The sequence below is a fragment of the Antechinus flavipes genome, chromosome 5 (genome assembly GCF_016432865.1).
Source record: "Antechinus flavipes isolate AdamAnt ecotype Samford, QLD, Australia chromosome 5, AdamAnt_v2, whole genome shotgun sequence".
Taxonomy (NCBI): Eukaryota; Metazoa; Chordata; class Mammalia; order Dasyuromorphia; family Dasyuridae; genus Antechinus; species Antechinus flavipes.
Window position 1 is genome coordinate 141,784,888 of NC_067402.1, and position 20,540 is coordinate 141,805,427.

Genomic DNA, 20,540 nt, shown 5'->3' on the forward strand with positions numbered 1-20,540 from the left:
AAATGATTTGGCTAAGAAACATCAATAGTAGCATTACATCTAAATCTTCCTAATTCAGACCTATCATAACACACAGTCTTTGTTCTTTAGCATAATAATTTACAATCTAGAGTCTGGACATAAGGGTTATACCCAAATAAAATACAAATAAGAACATGATAAATGCATATGTGAAGAACCCAGTTTGGCTTTATCTATTGACTTGACTAATTTACCATAAATAGAGCTCCCATATAGTTTATTAGTATGGAATTCCTTGAATAAGATTACCAGTTTTAATGATTATTGCTCATACATAAAAAATTCACAGAGGCAAAATAAACTAAATGCTCAATTGTTATGCTTTTTAGGAGAGTGAATAATAGAAGTAAATGCTAACCTGTTATACACTGCAATCTGGCAATAATTTTATGCCAAGAAGGTATGAATGACACTAAGGCACTTTACCATATTGTCCACAAGAACACGGTAGAATACGGTATCTGCAGCATTTCCTCTGATCTGCCAGGTGAAATCTGTGTTTCTTTAATTAGTAATAATAACCTTGTAAAATAAAGTGGAAGGAGATGAGGCAATAAACTCAGGTTGGTTAGAGCTGCTACTTTGATAACCACATCTATTATGTTATCTATATATTAACTAATTGTTCCCTTAAAAAAAATTCTAGAATTTTGCCAAAAATCAGTCAAACTTACTGTTCTACAATGTGAAATTTGCCCTACTCCCTTTAGATGAAAATGGGGACATTTATTTATTCCTATGGCGCCTTTTCCTATTTAAACTTCTAATTTAAAGAATAGTCTTTTATGGATTCCACATAAGAGTTCACTTGGGTTTTAATTTGTCAAGGAGAGTATAGTACTCTTAATTTTTCCTTGCTTATCTTGCATCTTGATAGGCTAGAAGATTGGGTTTCATCTATTAAGATGACATTTACATTGAGTTTGCCAAAAGTAAGTGTTGGTTCTGAGTTGTTTTTTTTTTTTTTTTGAGAGGCAATATTTATATAGAGCTTTTAAAATTATGAACTTAATTGATATCAACAAATATCACTTCCATATATAACAACTGAAAGAGAATGACATGAAACCACGAATCTCAATTATGTACAACTTAAAAAAAATAAGTAAGGTTAACATGGTAATTTCAAAATTGTCCTTCACTTCTGAAAATTCTGGTCTCTTCTGGGAATTTTATAAATGTTTCATGAGTGATCTTTTCTTTTCATTCATTTAAAAAAAAACAAACAAACACCACCACTATAATCACTTTTCTCCTCAACAGCACATCAAAACAAAACTGCTTTTCCTTGTTACAAAATATAGGTGTGCAAATCACCCACATATTCTACAGCTCTAGTCTATCATCTCTCTATTGTAATGATTTTCCAGAATTGGGTGAGTCATTGCATTGATCTGAGTTATGGCTTTCAAAGAGTAAAATCAATTTTATATATACAAAAGGGGGAAGGTCTGGCAATATAGCAGTTAGTGTGATAGAGAGCAAATGTTCTTAATCTGGGGTCCCAGATACTAAATTATTATAATGAAATGGTTATCAAAATATTTAAACAAACATATGTATGCATACATATACACATACATATACACACATATTCACAAACCCAAGGTTAAGAACCCTGCACATAAAAGTAATTTTTAAGTGTGGAGATTTTTATTGTTCACTCCTTTAAAGCTATATATGATCTGCAAGGAAGGAACAACTTCACACATAAAACTTGTTACAATTGTTAAGATCTCAAAGAAATACATTCAGAATAATTTTACAGTAAGCCATCAACATAATTATTCTTCACTCAGTAAAGAACTTAGTACCTCATTGAGATATAATTATTCTAAGATGCTCCTATTGTAAGATGTAGATGTAAGAAGCTCTTCCTATAGAAGTAGACCAGGAACTAAGAATAAGCTTTTGTTTAGTATAGCTTTTTTTGGCAGGCTGCATAGGAACTATTTTTATCATGATGCTTAAGTTTAACAAGATTTTTATTCACCTTTTTAGGGATCTTTTTCTTTTGTCTGATGCCTTTTTGTTGATTCTTGGCCATATCCATTTTTCTTTATGGGAATCTTGGGGAGAAAAATGCAGTTGCTATCCAATTGATATATATATATATATATATATATTACTTTTGTATAGGTATACTTCAATTTATATGCAAGGTAATATACTAAGTGCCAACAATATAAAGATAAAAGTGAAAAACAGTCCCTGACCTCAAGGAGTAGATCACAATTCAGATGACTTTAAGACAATCAAAACTTTTTTGGGCCTCTATTTTCTCATATGTAAAATGAGAGAGAATCTATTATTAAACAATACACACACACATATATAAATGTGTGCAAAATAAATGTAGGATAATTTTGGAGATGGAAAATTAGGATAAATCTTTCATAGGAAGTGCTGCTTGAATAGAGGCTCTGAAAGAAGCTAAGAGATTCTAAATAATAGAGATTTTTAGTCGATCTTTTTCAATAAAACTTCTCTAATTTCCTGGGTACTAGAAGGATTTTATAAAGTATTTTGCTTTATATTTCTTCTTAATGTATCACAGGTTCATAGTTTTAGAGCTGGAAGAATCCTATCTATTTTATAGATAGGATTGTGTAGATTTCATAGAGGAGATTCTATGATTTTACATGGAAAAATTCCAATCTACATTAATAAAGGTAGAAAAATCAAATAAAATCACAGGTCCTTGAAGTAAAAGTATCTCTTCATCATTTATATCTCTCTCTTCCTGACAAACATCCCATATTTCTCCTGCAGTAAAAATATCTATAAACTAACCAATCGGTTTCTGTCCTCTATCTAGAAACAGCCTCAGAGTGAGATGATTTGCCCAAGATTATACTTCTACTTTACCACACTGTCCCGCATATAATTATAATAATCTGTTAGCATGATAAAAATTAAATGACAAATTCTGCAAAGTTAATGATCATGAGCTTGTGGGAATAGAAAGAAGCCTGAAACTAAAATCTAGGAATCTGGCAACACATGATCAAGTAGATGATGACAACTGATTAGCTGCCCTTTTTTCTTTCTCTTAGTGACTAAAGTGAGTGAAATAAGACCTTTTCTGACCCTTCCTGTAGTCAGCCTTCTCTTTCTCTCAAAATTACCTTATAGCTAGCTAGCTATATCTATGTGATCTGATGTAGTTGAAAGGATGTATTTAGAATTAGAGAAATTGGAATAAGCTCTACCACTTGGAAGCCACTAGTATCTCTGTGCCTAAGTTTCCTCTGTAAAGTGAAGGTATTGGTCTGCATGCTTTGGAAGGTCCCTTTCAATTCTACATCAATAACTGTTGCATCTTCCTAGTAAAGTAGGCAGTTTTTGTATGTGTCCTTATTGCTTTGTAGTAGTAGGCATTCAATCAATAATTAATGAACAGGAATATAGTGACTTCATTATTTTGCTATGAGTTTATTTCTCTTCTATGATAAGTACATGCCAAGAGGAGTAAAAGTAAACAGTAAGGAGGCCTGGTCTAATTCAAGTAAGATAACCTGGGTTTGTATCCTGGCTGTGACCCTGAACAAGTTTCTTTATTTATAAAATTAAGGGGCTGGACTCCATAACCTTTAAAGACTCTTCTAATTCTAAAGCCATTTTTCTTCTGATTCTGGGTCTGCCTTTCCTCATTTGCAAAGTGAAGGGCTTGGCCAAGAGGACCTAGGATTCGGCCTCAGTTTCCTCATTTGTAAGAGAAGGGGAGAAAGGTGTTAGAGCAGAGGCTCTCAATTTTTTTTTTTTTTTTTGATTTTATTTATGTGGGTTATAGCCACAAGTTAAAACGTCTTACTATTATTGTGAGAATATTTTTTATTACAATTTATAATTACATAACAAATATATATACTTACTATACATGATTAATTATTATACATAACATCATATAATATAGTAAAAAATACAACAAACATATGTATTATGTAATAATGACTTGTAATTATTATGAAAATAGTTTTGACTTCACAGTCTCCATGAAAGGGTTTCAGGGAACCCCAGATTGAGAATCTCTGGTTTAGATAACCCCTAAGGCCCCTTCCAGCTCTACATCTATGACCACGTTACTGTCTAGGCCTCAAGTTTCCTCATCTGCCCAGCCGCGGACGACCTCACACATCGCTTCCCGCTTACCCCCAACCACCATAATCTCTTAACTCATTCCACAAACGCTGAAAGTAAAGGAACCCATCCCGCTGGTCGCCCCTCCCCTTTACAAAACCCATGCGACTCACCCTCAGGTCACCAGCTTTCGCTCTCTGCAGCCAGGTGAGTCTCGGGAGCCACGCACGCGCAAAACATTGGCCAGCCCGAGCCCGAGCTCACGGGCGCGGGGTTTGTGCGTCACTAGCCTGGGCCAAGGAGGGCCCTGTCGCTTGACGTCATCAGTCCTGCACCTGCCAACATGGAAGGCACCGGTGTTGCTGGGTCCGGGGCTGAGCCTCTTGTTTCTGGAGCCGCTACTGTCACGGTCCGCGAACTTCTGCAGGACGGTAAGGGAGCAGAACCGGGCTGCGGGTAGGGAGCTCCGCGGGGCCGCGCGGTTTGTCTCTAGGACTGTCAATCTGGCGCTTTACTACTGTAGAAAGTTTTCCGGGTCCCAGGGTGGTAGGTCCCTCTTCTGTCAGTCCACTCCTGTCCCGGCCCAGGGGACCACCCCTCTCTCCTGGTCTCCCTCTCTGGCTCCCTTTCCTCTGGAGCTAAGGGACGCTCCCTTGTTCCCGCCACTCAAAGTTCCCATCCCACCCTCTGAAGCCCAGACCGGGGCGCCTGTCCGGAGAGTAAGTGCTATTGCCACAGAAGCAGGGAAGGAAGGACGAAGTACTCGGTCCGGGTGAAAAGAGGAGTTATGTGCATAACATTGTTCTAAGAACTGTGAATATACAAATAGAAAAGACAACTACTGTTATTACATGTTATTATATATGCCATTATTTGTTTAGATGTTTCTCAACAGATGGGTACTTCCTTTATATATTTTTTTTTAAAACTAGTACAGAAATAACCATAATTATTTCTAGTACACATATTTTCCTCTTTCTTTGGTGTCTTTGGAGGGTATATGCCTAGTAGTATCTGGTCAAAGGGTATGTATAGTTTAGTTTTTAAGCATAGTTTTAAATTACTTTCCAGAACAATTTGCTGACTTTTGGACATACTTCCCAATGTACAGCTCCACCATTGGTGGAGCTCGGCTTGTCTTGCATTGGTATCTCTGTTTTGGGCTCTGGGGAAACATAAAATGGCAAGAGCTGGGTCTCTTTGCACTAACTTTTCCTGGAATAGAATACAGGGGACTAGGTTTGAAATCTGCTTAATAGTTGTATGCAGATGAAGAAATAGTAAGATGACATCTAGATAGCTATCAGTAAATTTAAATCACTAAACAATAAAATATTTCAGGCTACTGAAAAATTTTTTTTCTCACCTAATTATTTCCTGTAATCATAGAAGATATTAAACTTCTTTCAAACTCATTTTATTGCCCCAACTAGAATCAAAGATTAATGGGAAATCATGGAATGCTTGAAATAGAAGAGACAGGGGTATGTTTTTAGTCAGTAGAAAATGAGCCAATAGACAGGGAGTGATTGAAAATAAGTGATGGAGTAGCAATTGGATTGGTAGAGGGAATAGCTTTGGTAAGGAGTAAGGCCAACTCACCATGCCTATGAATGTGCTTAAGTTTTTTTTATATCCTATGAAAACCTTCTGTTAAAAATTGTCTTTTATGCAAGAACATTCTATTTCTCTCTACTTTTGCAACCATATTTCTGGAAAAAAATTGTTTTTTCTACTTTTTAAGTCATGTATTCCTTGAGATTTGGCTTCCATGTACATATACCGCAGTAGTTATTTCTAAGGTTGTAGTTAATTTTTTTTTTTTTTCACTAAATCAAATGACCTTTTTTTTTTCTTCCTTTTTTGGTCCTTGACTCCTCTTTGCTATTCAGCATTGTGAATTGCTGCCTCCATCTGGATTCCCTTTGGTTTCTTAATGATATCATCTAAATGTTTTGCTGTGTCTGTTATTTTCATAACCTATGAACCTATGTTCTGTCAATTTTTTACAACATTATCCTTTGCACTCACTTCTGTTCCGATTTTTCCCCTCCCCCAGATGGCAAGCAGTCCTATACATGTTAAATATATCACTATATATCCTAGAAACAATATATGTGTGCAGAACTGAAAAGTTCTCTTGTTGCACAGGAAGAATTGGATTCAGAAGGTAAAAATAACCTGGGGAGAAAAACAAAAATGCAAGCAGTTTACATTCATTTCCCAGTGTTCTTTCTTTGGGTGTAGCAGCTTCTGTCCATCCTTGATCAATTGAAACTGAGTTCTCTTTGTTGAAGAAATCCACTTCCATCAGAATACATCCTCATACAGTATTGTTGTTGAGGTATATAATGATCTCCTGGTTCTGCTCATTTCACTTAGCATCGGTTCATGTAAGTCTCGCCAGTCCTCTCTGTATTCATCCTGCTGGTCATTTCTTACAGAACAATAATATTCCATAACATTCATATACCACAATTTACTCAACCATTCTCCAATTGATGGGCATCCATTCATTTTCCAGTTTCTAGCCACTACAGACAGGGCTGCCACAAACGTTTTGGCACATATGGGTCCCTTTCCCTTCTTTAGTATCTCTTTGGGGTATAAGCCTAATAGAAACACTGCTGGATCAAAGGGTATGCACAGTTTGATACCTTTTTGAGCATAGTTCCAAATTGCTCTCCAGAATGGCTGGATGTGTTCACAATTCTACCAACAATGTATCAGTGTCCCCGTTTTCCCACATCCCCTCCAACATTCTGCATTATCTTTCCCTGTCATTCTAGCCAATCTGACAGGTGTGTGTAGTGGTATCTCAGAGTTGTCTTAATTTGCATTTCTCTTATTAATAATGATTTGGAGCATATTTTCATATGTCTATAAATAGTTTCAATTTCTGCATCTGAAAATTGTCTGTTCATATCCTTTGACCATTTATCAATTGGAGAATTCTTTGATTTCTTATAAATTAGAGTCAATTCTCTATATATTTTGGAAATGAGGCCTTTATCAGAACCTTTGACTATAAAAATGTTTTCCCAGTTTATTGTTTCCCTTCTAATCTTGTCTGCATTAGTTTTGTTTGTACAAAAACTTTTAAATTTGATATAATCAAAATTTTCTATTTTGTAATCAATAATGATGTCTAGTTCTTCTTTGGTCATAAATTCTTTCCTCTTCCACATGTCTGAGAGGTAAACTATCCTATGCTCTTCCAATTTATTTATAATCTCATTCTTTATGCCTAGGTCATGAATCCATTTTGACTTTATGTTGGTGTACGGTGTTAAGTGTGGGTCAGTGCCTAGTTTCTGCCATACTAATTTACAATTTTCCCAGCAATTTTTGTCAAATAATGAATTCTTATCCCAAAAACTGGGGTCTTTGGGTTTGTCAAACACTAGATTATTAAAGTTATTGGCTGCTTTGTCCTTTGAACCTAACCTATTCCATTGATCCTAGTCTATTTCTTAGCCAATACCAGATGGTTTTGTTAACAACTGCTTTATAATATAATTTTAGATCTAGTACAGCTTTTCTAACTGATTGTTGAAGATTGCTACTTGGATGTATTGCTGGCACTTCAAATTCAACTCGCCCAATCTCTGATGAAGAGGTGAGCCTTGTCCTCAACAAGGCCAGTTTCTCTGCATGTATCCCTTTAATCCTTTCCACTGCTGTTTTATCCATCAGACTACCTTCATTGCTATCTCCTTGAATTTAACTAAACTCATCATCCCTAAATCTGTTCCTCTCAGTATTTTCCATTGATGCTAACACTATCTTTTTGGTTACCCAAACCAAGAGGAATGCTAGTACTTGCTATTATAGAAGAGCAGGAGCCTTTCCTGGATAAACACCAGAGTGTAAATCAGCAGAGTAATGACCACACTTCTTCTCAGATTATACCACTTTGTAAGCAATGACACCTTGTAGACACTCAGAATTAACTATGAAAACAATATCATGAAAAAGCCTGAAACTTGAAACAGTGCCTCCCGATTCCTAGGTTGAACAGAACCCAACTTTAACAAAGTTTAAAGTCAAGGAAGAGGCTGGAAAAATGAGCAAATAACAAAAAAGGAACTTGATCATAAAGGTGGTGGCAAGGAAGCCCAGGGTATTAACTCAGATGAAGACAATGTAAGCCTACAACCAAAGCCTTGGAAAAAAATGGTAATTGTACCAAAGGCCAGCAAGAATTCCTGAAAGAGTTAAAGTGATAATAGTGGTAGAGGAAGAACTAGAGTTGGGAGGAAGGAAAATGAAAGTGATGCAAGAAAATTATGATAAGAGAATTAACAACTTGGTAACAGACGCAAAAAAATATTAAAGAAAATAATACCTTAAAAAAGCAGAATTGACTTAATGCTAAAAGAGGCACAAAAATTCACTGAAGATAAGAACTCCTTGAAAAGCAGAATAGGCCAAGTGGAAAAGAAGGCACAAAAATTTACTGAAGAGAACTTAGAAAAATGGGTAAAATGGGTACAAAAACTCCACTGAAGAAAATAAGTCCTTAAAAATTAGAATTGGTCAAGTGGAAGCTAATGATTCCATGAGACATCAAGAAACAATAAAATAAAGTCAAAAAACAAAATAGAAGAAAATGTGAACTATCTCTTCAGAAGAAACAAAAGGCCTGAAAAATAGATCATAGAGAACTAAGTTAAGAATTATTGGACTACCTAAAAGCCATGGTGGGAAAAAAAAAGGCCTGGATGTCATATTTTAACAAATTATAAAGGAAAACTACTCCAATATCTTAGATCCAGATAATAAAATAGAAAATGAAAGAATCTGCTGATTATCTCCTGAAAGAGATCACAAAATGAAAACTTCCATCAATATTATAGCCAAATTCCAGAGTTCCCAGCTCAAGGAAGCATTCAGAAAGAAACAATTCAAATATCATGGAGCCACCCTCAGATCACAGAAGACTTATCAGTTTTCAATTTGAAGGGATAGAGAGCTTGGAATATAATATTCTGGAAGACAAAGAAACTAAGATTGCAACAAAGAATTATTTATCTAGCAAACTAAGTGTAACCCTTAGGGGAAAAAATGGATATTTACTTAAGTAATGGACTTTCAAGCTTTTCTGATAAAAAGACTGGAGCAGAATAGAAAATTTGACATTCAAATAGAAGATTTAAAAGAAGCATAAAAAGATAAACTTGAAAGAGTAATCATAAGGGACTCAATAAAGTTATATACCTGTGTTTATATACCTATATGGGAAGAAGATATATGTAACTCCCAAAGAACTTTAACCTTATTAATAGGGCAGTTAGAAGAAGTCTACATGGACAGAGAAGCAGCTAGGTGGTTTAGTGGATGGAGTTCTGGGTCTAAAGTTGGAATGATTCATCTTCTAAGATTCAGATCTGTCCTTAGACATTTACTAGTTCTAAGCAAGTCACCTAACCCTATTTGCCTCAGTTTCCACATCTGTAAAATGAGCTGAAGAGGAAAATGTTAAATCATCCTAGTATTTTTGTCCAGAAAATCTCAAATGTATTCATGAAGTCAGGTGACTGAAAAAGACTGAGTAACTACAACAATACAACCACAACAAGAGGGAATGGGTGTGAGTAGATTATTTTGGGATTCTCTTGGGACAAAAAAATTGAAGGAATGAAGAAGAGTGATGCTCTGGGAGACGAAGAAAGGGAGAGAGGTAGAATGAGGAAAGTTTGCTCACATAAAAGAGGTTTGCACAGGAGAACTTTTATAATGAAGGGAATAATGGATGATGGTGGGCAATGCTTGAATCTTAAACTTCTTTGAATAAATCACTATTGATTGGAAAAATACAAATTAAAACAACTCTGAGCTACCAACTCACATCTATCAGAAAAGACAAATGAGAGAAAATAGGAACACTACTAAGCTGTTGGTAAAAATGTGAACTGGTCCATTCTCTCTGGAGAACAATTTAGAACTATGTCCAAAGTATATAAAACTGTGCATAGTCTTTTGACTTAACAATAGTGCTATTAGGTCTGTATGCCCCAAAAAGATTTTTTTAAAAAGGAAAAATACCTATTTGTAAGAAAATATTTATAGCAGCTCTTTTTGTTGTGACAGAAAATTGGAAATTGAGGGAATGCTTAATTGGGAATATTGAACAAGTTGTAGCATATAATTGGGATGGAATACTATTCTGCTATGAGAAATGATGAAGGGAATGGTTTTAAGGAAAAAAAAAAACATGACAAGAACTATTCGAACTATTGCAAAGTGCAGTAAAAAGAATTGGGAGATCATAGTTTACAGTAGGAAAAATGATGATCAACTATGAAAGACTTGGCTACTTTGATCAATACAATGATCAAAGATAATTCCAAAAGACTCATCATGAAAAAAATGTTCTCTTATTCCAGAGAGAAAATAAATGAACTCTGAATGCAAATTGAAGTATAATTTATTACTTTATTTTTCTAGATTTTTTTTTGTGATATGGATAATAGGAAATGTTTTGTATGAATTCATATATATATAACGCTTTCTTTCTCAATGAGTGGAGGAGGAATGGAAGGGAGGGGGAATCCACATCAGTTTCTTCTTACAACCTTTCATTTCTTTCTCTTTATTTTCATAATCATTTTTAAGAATTTTCTATCCCTTTTAGACAGAGTTTACTTACAAAATTTTAATCTTTGTGATTCTGTCATTCTCCTAAATTCTTTGAGATATGTTCTCCAGAAATTTATGTTGTATACCAGACTATTTTTAGCTTTTTAATTATTATTTATTTATTTATTTATTTTTACTGAGGCAATTGGAGTTAAAGTGACTTGCCCAGGGTCACACAGCCAGGAAGTGTTAAGTATCTGAGACCAGATTTGAACTCAGGTCCTCCTGACTTAAGTCCAATTCTTTTTCACAAACTTTCAGGTAGAATAATCACATCCTCTCAAGTTTCCCATCCTTTCCACTTCTGTCAAAGTGGCATCTATCCATATCACTCCCCTGGTCAATGAATTCCAGAGGCTCCCTTTTTTCTCTAGGATAAAATATAAATTCCTCTATTTGACTTTTAAAGTTTTTCATAACATAACCCCATTCTATCTTTTTAGCCCAATCTTATGTGTCTTTTATTCCTGAACTAATTTACATTAGAACTGAAATCTTCCACATTGGTGGCCTCCTCCAGTAGAATGGGAGCTTCTTGGGAACGGGGACTATCTTTTCTGTTTATCTCCAGCACAGTGCTTCGCACATAAGGATTTAATTAGTGATTTTCATTTTTTTATTCCTTCCTATATTCCATCTCTAGTCTGAGTACTTTTGTACTGGCTGTGTCCATTCTTGGATTATATAAAGTTGTTCCTCTCTGCCTCATAGAATCCATTTCCTCTTTCAAGGTGAAGTTGAAAGACTCCTCTATAAAGGATTCCTTTCTTGATTTTATTAATTGTCAGTTCCCTCTTTCAGCAACTACTTTGTATTTAATTATATTATATTTGCTTTGAATTTTCTCTGTATATACTTAAATATTTACATCATATTTTCTTTGATAGAAAGTGAGCTGAGTTGGATGCTTCCATGTTTTTATTTTTATTCCATTGTCCAGCACAGAATCTATCCCATAGTAGACAATTAAATGCTTATTGTTTGATTAGTTGGCACAGTTGGAGATTGGAAAGAAAAAAAATGAGATAGTTATAGGGGTAGTCTGATGGAGAAGACAGAAGTGGAAAGGATTGAGGGCATACATATAGAGGAATTGGCCTTGTTAAGGACAAGGCCCACCTCTTCATCAGAGATTGGGGTGTGGGAGGAGAGCATGGGGGGAGGGTAAAGTAATACATGTGACTTTAAAATGCAGACAAAAGGAGAAGAGGAAGCTCAGGGAGAATGTTTTTCATGTTGGATCAGGTTCCCTGCTGAGAGATTGAGGGAAGGGTCAAATTAGGAGACTTGTGGGGAGAAGAGCTTTGTCATAGCCACCATCAGGATTGGGAAGCAGAGTTAATTCAGAGAAAAGGTTTAATGTTTTCTTAAATTGTCAGGAGCCCAGTTTAGATTAAAATGTTGAATGTACTCAGTCAGGATTGCTATTACCTTCTCTACTTCAGTTTAGTAGTACATGAGTAGGAGCAGAGGGGTAGAAGTAATGTGGGGTTGGTATGGCAAGGCAAGGTGCAAAGTTAGAAGGCAGAACAAGATGAGGCTGGTTTCTGGCAGGGCCAAGATTAGAAAGGAAAGAAAGTGAAACTGAAGCAGGAATGATGCTCTGGGAAACTTTGGAGAAGTGGAAGGACAGAAGAAGGACTTAGAAGTAAAGTAAGTAGATGGGATAGTGGAATCTTGGGGATGGTTGGAGTAATTTTAGAATTCTTGTGACAGCACTTGTGATCAGTGTTGGATTCAAGTTGATGACTGTCCCTATGTATAGCTCAAGTGATGGGAAAGAGTAGATTGTGGGACCTGGGATGATTAAACAACTGGGAGGCCGGAGTGTTTGAAGTCCTCTAGTATGGAAGTGTGGATTGTGATGTAGAAGAGGATTGTGAACTAAGTTTTGTACTCAACTCAGTATTCTCTCTGGGAGAGAAAGAGAGAGAACACACTGGAGACTAAAATAAGTAACTACCTCCAGAATTAGAACTGGCCATATATTAGGGAGAGCCATATATTAGAGAGTGAAGGAGGAATTGCTGAGTGATGGTGGCAGGGGGAAAGTTAGAAAGTGGCAGTGGGGAGCAACATATACAGTCTTTTACTCTCCATGATCAACGAGACATTAAGAAAAAGTGTATTTAATTTGCTGTTATTCAACTTGCTGTCATAATTTGTATCAGAAATTTACAATTATCTCAAAGTCTTTCAGTTCATTGTGTCTTTTTTTTTTTTTTTCATTCAGGCTTATACTTAACTTTGCTGGGTGTGTTATTTCTATTTTCTTTGTTGTGCCTTATATAATAGAAACTTGTTTTTCTTATCTTTGTTATATTACTGTCATGAGTACTATCTTGCTCCATTTTGGTGGATGACAATTCATGTTTGCTTCTATTTGTTAAAATTTCAAGTTTACTTTAATTACTCATGTTTTATCCATTTGGGCTTTGACTGCTGGGGCTCTAAATTTTGTCCTTGTTTTTTCATGGACATTGGAAGACTTCCATCCCTATCCCTCCTTTTTTTTTTCCCCTTAAAGATTGATACCTGAATAGTAATTGTCTTATAATCAATGCCTTCCTTAATGAAGGTTTAATAGCAAAATAATAAATTTGTGTCTTTTGTTCCTGTATTTTTAATTAATCTTTTTCATTTTCCTTTCAGAATGTTATTTTGACTTTTTAAGTGAAGACTTTGATGTAAAGACTTATACTTCTCAGTCTATTCACCAAGCTGTAATAGCTGAACAACTAGCAAAACTTGCACAAGGAATAAGTCAATTGGATAAAGAACTACACTTACAGGTAAGGCTTTTTTTTTTTTTCTTTTTTTTTTTTTCTTTTTTTTTTTTTTTTTTTAAAGGATAGTCCTAACGTAACAAAGTTGTATTTTTATTAACTCATTATCACTTAAGATATATTGGTATGTGTGCATACATAAATATAAATACATGCAAAAATTAATGTTTGCATTTCTATGAATATCTTATTTTTCCAAAGTAAAATTATAGGTAAATCAAATATTTGTAAGTTAAATACTTTAAAAAACCTTAGTGGGGAGCAGCTAGTTGGCGCAGTGGATAGAACACTAGCCCTGAAATCAATAGGACCCCATTTCAAATCTGGCCTCAATCATTTAACATGTCCTGATTGTGTGACTCTGGGCAAGTTACTTAACCCCAATTGCCTCAACAAACAAACAAACCAAAAACCAAAAAACCTTAGTGGAATTGAATAATTTTAAAGAACCATCTAGTGAATCCTTTTTACTGAGTAAAATTCTGTAACTAGTCTCCCTTATGAGGTGACAGATTAAGAAAAAGAAAACAGCCTTCAATACTACAACTTTTCTATATTCCCTTAACTATGCATCATGCATTCTAATCACTTGACATGCACAAAACACAAGGGAAAAAATTAGAAGGGAAAAACATAGTAGACTCTTGGGATAAGGAAGATTTTTCAGTAGTGTTTCAGTAATGTTTTTAAGACATTATATCCGAGAAGTCAAATTATAAACAATGTTATTGGTCATTAATTGAACTGTAAAAATAAAATCATACATAAGTGAAAGATATAGCTGTTCGATATGTAAGTTAGAATGCATGAAGCAGAGTTAAGGAAATATAAAAAAATTGTAGGGTTTAAGGCTGCCTTTTTTTTTTTTCTTTCACCTGTCACCTTGCAAAGGAGTTTAGTTGCAGAAAAGCTGATGGTTAATTCAGTAAGCATTTAAATGCCTACTTTGTGCCAGGTACTGTGCCAAGCACTGGGAATAGAGATAAAAACCAGACAGTCCTTGCCTTTAAGAAGCTGCTTTTCTACTGGAGGAGACAGTGTACACATGTAAATAGAAATTCCTTTCTTTGCCTGGATGCCACATTAGACACAAGTCCTTATTGTGCTGATCCACCAAAATCGTCTCTTTGAAAGTGCTCTTCAGGAGTATGTTGTCCACACCCATAATTCTGCGGATGAGACAACTGCCATTCTGAAAAGTTAAATGACCTGTTGAAGATTTTCCAACTAGTTGGTCCCAAAAAGTGAGACTGGCAAAAGATGAAATCGTAGATTGATATTCAAAGAGTTGATTGGGACCTCAAAGAGCTAGGACTTTAGAATGCATTTTTTTTTTTTTTTTAATGTCTAATCCAAGTTCCTACCCCATGTGCTTTTTTTTTTTTCCCACTGTTTTTCTTCTTTTCTCTCTAGATTTTTTTAGCTGGCATTTTGTGATATATAATTTTTAATAGCTATCACTAACCATGGAGAATTTTTCTTTTTCTTTTTTTATTCCTGGTTGATGAACCAATTAGTCATAATGAACTATCATTGAAGATATAATTATTCTTGGTGGAGCCTGCTTTCTGAAGCTTTTTGATTCATTTTTGGATTTACTGGATTATGCTAGACTTTTGACTTCCATATTACTATGATTCTATTGTACATATAAAATTGTGGAAATGAAAGAAGCAAAAAGTATATACAGTTTGAAGGAAAACACAAACTATTTTATTTTTAAAATATTTTATTTTTTTCCTCAATTATACATTAAAACAATTTTTAACATTTGTTTTAAAAATTATTTGCATTCCATATTTTTTCTCCCCTTCCTGGACTGTGCTCAACTGTGACTCTGGTGCAACAGATGTTTTCTGCTGTCTTTTTCAGTTGTATTGTGCTGGAAAACATCCTTTTGTGGCTTTTGCTGCTTCAAATTTTATTTTGAGACATTATATAGTCATGTATCACCAATTGCCTTTTGGATATCTTGAACTGGATGTCTTTTAGGCATCTTAAATTCAGTATGCCCCAAAATAAATTTCTTTTACTTTCTAACTTCCCTATTACTCTTGAGGGTATCCTCATCCTCCTAGTTCCTTCCTCAGGATCGCAACTTTGATGCCACCTCCAGTTCTTCACTCTTGCCTCATATATCTAATCTATTTGCCACATTTTTGTCCTTTATACTTTTACATCATCTTTCATATACATCCTCTTTCTGTATTCACAGCCACCACCCTAATGCAGGTCCTTATTATGTTGCATCTGGAGTATTGCAATCGGTTTCTAATTAGTCTTCTTGTTTCAAATCCTTCCATCCATCAATCCATCCTTCACTCAATTGCCAAAGTTATTTTCCTATAGTGTGGATATGACCTCTATAGAGAGTTTATTTCACTTGCTTTCTTTATATACCACTCTCACTTTATCATTCCTTTCCTTTTCATTGGCTTTTACCTTTTGCCTTTCTCTTTACCTCTGTCTCTTAATTTCCTTGACTTACCTCAACACTTAGCTCAAATACTATTTTTTGTATGGAACCTTATATAGTCTCCTTTGCAGTTAGTGTCTTTCCCTCTGAGATGACTTCAATTTGCTCTTTATTTATTTTGAATGTACCTTAATTATTTCCATTACAATTTGAGCTCTTTGCAGCCAGGGATAAATTTTATTATTCTTTCCTTATCCCTAATGCTTAATGGTGTAGTGCCTCTCACATAATAAGTACTTAAATGCTTTTAATTTCTTTAAAAAACAAAACAAAATATGTTGGCCTATAAATCACTTATTAATAAAGATATAGTTTTCTTATGAGAGACATATAAATATATTTTGAAGAAAAATAAGTTATTTCTAAAAATAATTTAATGTATTTGATATTGAAAAAATAATTTCAAATTTTCTAATATCTAGGATAGAAGTTTCATGTAAGCTTTATAGCCAAGCTGAGATTGAATGGTTTGTTTTCTCAGCCTTCAGGTCATTTTCTGGCTACTTTTTTCACTATTCAGTACAAATCAACCCTCAAAAAAGATAATTAATTATGGTGCGACTATCTGACAATTGTTTCTTTATCCAAGTGTAACCCTGAATTTAAGTTATCTATGTATGCCATGGAATAATATATTATCACCAGAAAGCCCATCTAGACCAATTATCTTGTTTTGCCTAGGTTCCTTGAATCTATCAGAATATAGGCCTGTAAGGTGTATCCTATTCCTAGGAACATCGACGAGGAGTCCCTCTTTTTTATCCCTGTTAACAGTTAAAATGCAGCATAAATTGTGGTTGTATATGAAAGGTATGATTTTGATAAAGTCATTATCCTTTCCTCTACAATATAGATTTTATAGTATTTGTGTAGAAGTCAGGTTGCACTGTGGAGACCGACAGCTCTAAACCCTCAGCTTTCTGAGTCACAGATTTTTCTTTCCTTGTTTCTTTCTCTCTCTCTCTCTCTCTTTTGGACACATAATTTTAAAATGATACAAAAATACCTTGGTAACATTTTTTTTTTTTTGGCGTCCAAAAGCAAGTTTATATTTTTTCTTTGGTCTAGAAACTTGGAAAGAGAAAAATTGATTGGTAGGAGCATTCCTTTCTAGATGCCACCTCTGAAGTGAATTGTTATGATGAGTTGAAGGATAAAGGCCCATCAGCCTTTCTTCCTTCCTTATTTTTCCAGACAATCTTTGATTGAAATAGGACTTGGGTTCTATGATTTGCCCAAGTTGTTTTATTCTCTAAAGAAGTATGAGCTTTTCCTGTTACTCAAGTGAATTTTCACTCAAAAGTTAAGGTCTTAGAAGTTTCTAAAACCTATCTATCTATGGCTTAATAGCATATTAAAGTAGAATATGGCCAGATTCTTTTCTGTGTCACAAATTCAGACTATATAGCTACCTTTTAAAAAGTCATAAAAAGGAACTCGAAGAAAATTTGGATTTAATATCTTCAAATGTAAAAGGAAAGGCTTGTAACCAGTGACCTCTAATATCTCTTCTAAATAATGAAAGTTGCATTTTTGTCTTGAATAAAAATCCTTATCTGTTACTGGATAATGATTAATCAAAGTTCATCTTCTATAGATGGTAGATCAGAAAAATCTACCTATAACAAAAATTTCACATTTTCCTCCTGTTTTAGGTGATGGGATTCCCTATGAATTTGTTTGAATCAGATCTAAGAGCTGTGTGAGGCTGATGGAAATCTTTGTTTAGGCAGCAGTGCTTTATATTTTGAATATTCTTGCCTACAACTTAGATATATGTATAGAATTGAAATGAATAAATCTTCTAAATTCTTATTTCAGGTTACAGTGTTCATGTGCTGGGTATATAGAAGACCTGCTTCCTTGAGGCAAATTGATTATGTTATTCAAATTTGCTTCAGAAGATGATCTTTTTTTTTTCTCTCTTCCCAACCTTACACAAATTTGCTTCAGAAGATGATTTTTTTTTTTTTCTCTCTTCCCAACCTTACACAGAGATTGCTAGAAGTTGCATAAACTTTCAGAGCCTCAGTATCTTCATTTGGAAAATGACGGGTTGGATAAGATTGTCTTCAAATTCCTCTCCATCTCTCAGACTTCTGACTTAAAAAAAAAAAAGTTTCCCCAAAGAGGAGAGATGGTACATCTATCTGGGCAAACTACAGAAGATCACTTTATTTTGTACAATATAGTAATTTTGTAATCTCTTCTCCTTTCCCAGCCCTATTCACATGGAATATTATTTTCTTCATTATTTGCATTAACTGGCTTCAGACACTTCATATCTACTCATTTCATAGAAGAAGCATTGGATTTTATCATGTATTCTAAACAATTATTGCACATTTGGGAATATAACAGAGACTTAGAGATTTTGTATGACGACGATGGCCTAGCCCTGAGCTTTAGCCACAGTTGCATCCCTGAACTTGTAATTGGCTTGTTACAAGAATGATGGTTGTCATTACCAGAAATGCTAACTATTGTATGTACCAACTTTGAGGCTGCTGTAGTGAAAGATATCAGAACTGTGGTTCTTTCTTTAAACTTGTTTGACTTGTTTTAAAATGTTGCAGTGTCTCTTGTTCCATTCCTGTATTTGCAACATGCTAACTTCACTCAAGTGAGCAGAGATAGTGTGGTGCAGGGGTGGAGAGCCCCACAGATGGTACCAGTGCCAGCCCTGCTACTTACCTCCTTTGTATCTCCTGCCTTGCTTAGTTTCAATTCCATAGAATAAGGTACTCCTCCAGGATTAACTGATTGTTTACCTCTCCACTAACTCAAGCCTTGATTGACTCATTCTACCTTTTCAACCTCCTCTTTCCTCTGGTGGTAGGGTTGGAGATCAAAGTACCAAACTCCTCTCAGTGCCTTCCTTTTCAGATGGTAGAGACTGGACTCTCAGATCATACTATTTTACATCCACTGCCCTGCCTGTTTTCAACTCCATAGAACAAGATACTTCCTGGTATCTCCCCTGGCCTCTCTGTTCCCCCTTCCCCCTTCTCCCAGCCAGCTTTCCTGCCTCCTTTTCTGTGTTGACCTCAACATTGTATTGCAAAGTTGTTGAAGGCAGGGGCTTTCTTTCTTTTTATTGATTGTATCTCAAGTGCTTAGCAAAGTGCCAGGAATGTCATAGATGCTTAATAAATATTAATTGAATTAGATCAGATTTGTACATGTAGAATTTTAAATTGAGAATTTCTTTTGAGAATTGAAAGCAAGAAAATAGGCCCTTTTTCCAGGTTATAAATTAAAAAAAAAATGAAAAATGAATTTAGCTGAATATTCTAGTGTTTTAACTTTCTCACGCTTTTGTCTAAAAGAGGCTTTTTTTCTTTAAAGTTCTACATTCAACACTTATAGCAAAAATAGTTATAAAATTATATGCACTTATTTTGTCATGCATTTTTGTGGTTGAAGAAAAGTAGCCAGAATTTAATGCTTAGTTATGTCATTTTTTGCTTCTGATGGTTGACACTCGAATATATCATAGCAAAACACGTCCTACAAATTTCCATGTTGATTTAGAGACAGTTCATCTCTAAGTTACTTCATAATTACCTGTTTTGCTAAACTTTGGAAAGTAAGATAATTTTCAGTTTTCTAATAGAGATGAAAAATATATGCAAAAATTTCCCCAAATCTATGCTTTTTTTAAAATAGTATATATCTTCTAAAAATAAAGCTTAAATCTGTCCCTGAGTTGTGAAGAATACATACTGAAGTTATATATGTAGAAAAAAAGATTAAATTGAGTCTTCTTGGCTACTGACTTACATAATTATTTAAATTAAAAGTATCATATCATAACAAGAATGTTACTGCTAAGTTTTGGGATTTTTTGATTATACTCCTTAATGGCTTTATTAAAGTTTCATTTTTTTTATATTTTTACATTCAGTGGCTGTGCTATCAACCTATAAAACTATAATAGTAACATAGCAAAGCCATGGAAATAACTTTTGTTTGAAAAGAAAATTTGTTGCCTTTTTTTTCTTGCTGGAATATATATATGCTTCATATAGTATAAGGAATCATTAATTTTCTCAAGAGAATCCCCTACTATATGGCTTTAAGGTTAATCTTGTCATTTATGTTGATGGATGGTGCAGTAGCAGTGAGGAGACAACTGTAGTTGTATCCCACGGATTTGTAATCTTTATAATCAGCTTGATTTTGTGATCTAAATGGTAAATCAGCAGCCTGGCATTCAGAGCAGGGCATTTGGATGAATGCGATGGGTATCCTTACTTCCTTCACTTTTACTTTTATCTTAACTTTTCAGCTCACATCATTCCAACGTCTTCCCTGACCATCTCCTCCTTTACCTGTTTTATAAGAACAGGTGATTCTTCTCCTTGTGAAGGCAATTCTCTTTGCTCCCTTCTGACTTTTACAGTTTTCTCCAACAGATTATGATGCTTGATCATTCCCATTGTCTTACAGATTTTTATTGTTTTGGCTCCTTTCTTCCTGTCTACAAATATGCCTATGTTTTCTCCATTATTAAAACTACAGCAACAAACCCT

General features: G+C 34.7%; 1 protein-coding gene across 1 annotated transcript in view; it reads left to right on the forward strand.

Moving 5' to 3' along the window:
• The first annotated feature begins 4,443 nt into the window (after positions 1-4,443).
• COG5 (component of oligomeric golgi complex 5) overlaps positions 4,444-20,540 on the forward strand; it is a 354,058-nt gene continuing 337,961 nt past the window's right edge. Inside the window, exons 1-2 of the mRNA XM_051962639.1 lie at positions 4,444-4,532; positions 13,396-13,535. Coding sequence (XP_051818599.1) covers positions 4,445-4,532; positions 13,396-13,535 — 228 coding nt within the window. The 5' untranslated portion in view covers position 4,444. The remainder of the gene's footprint in view (positions 4,533-13,395; positions 13,536-20,540) is intronic.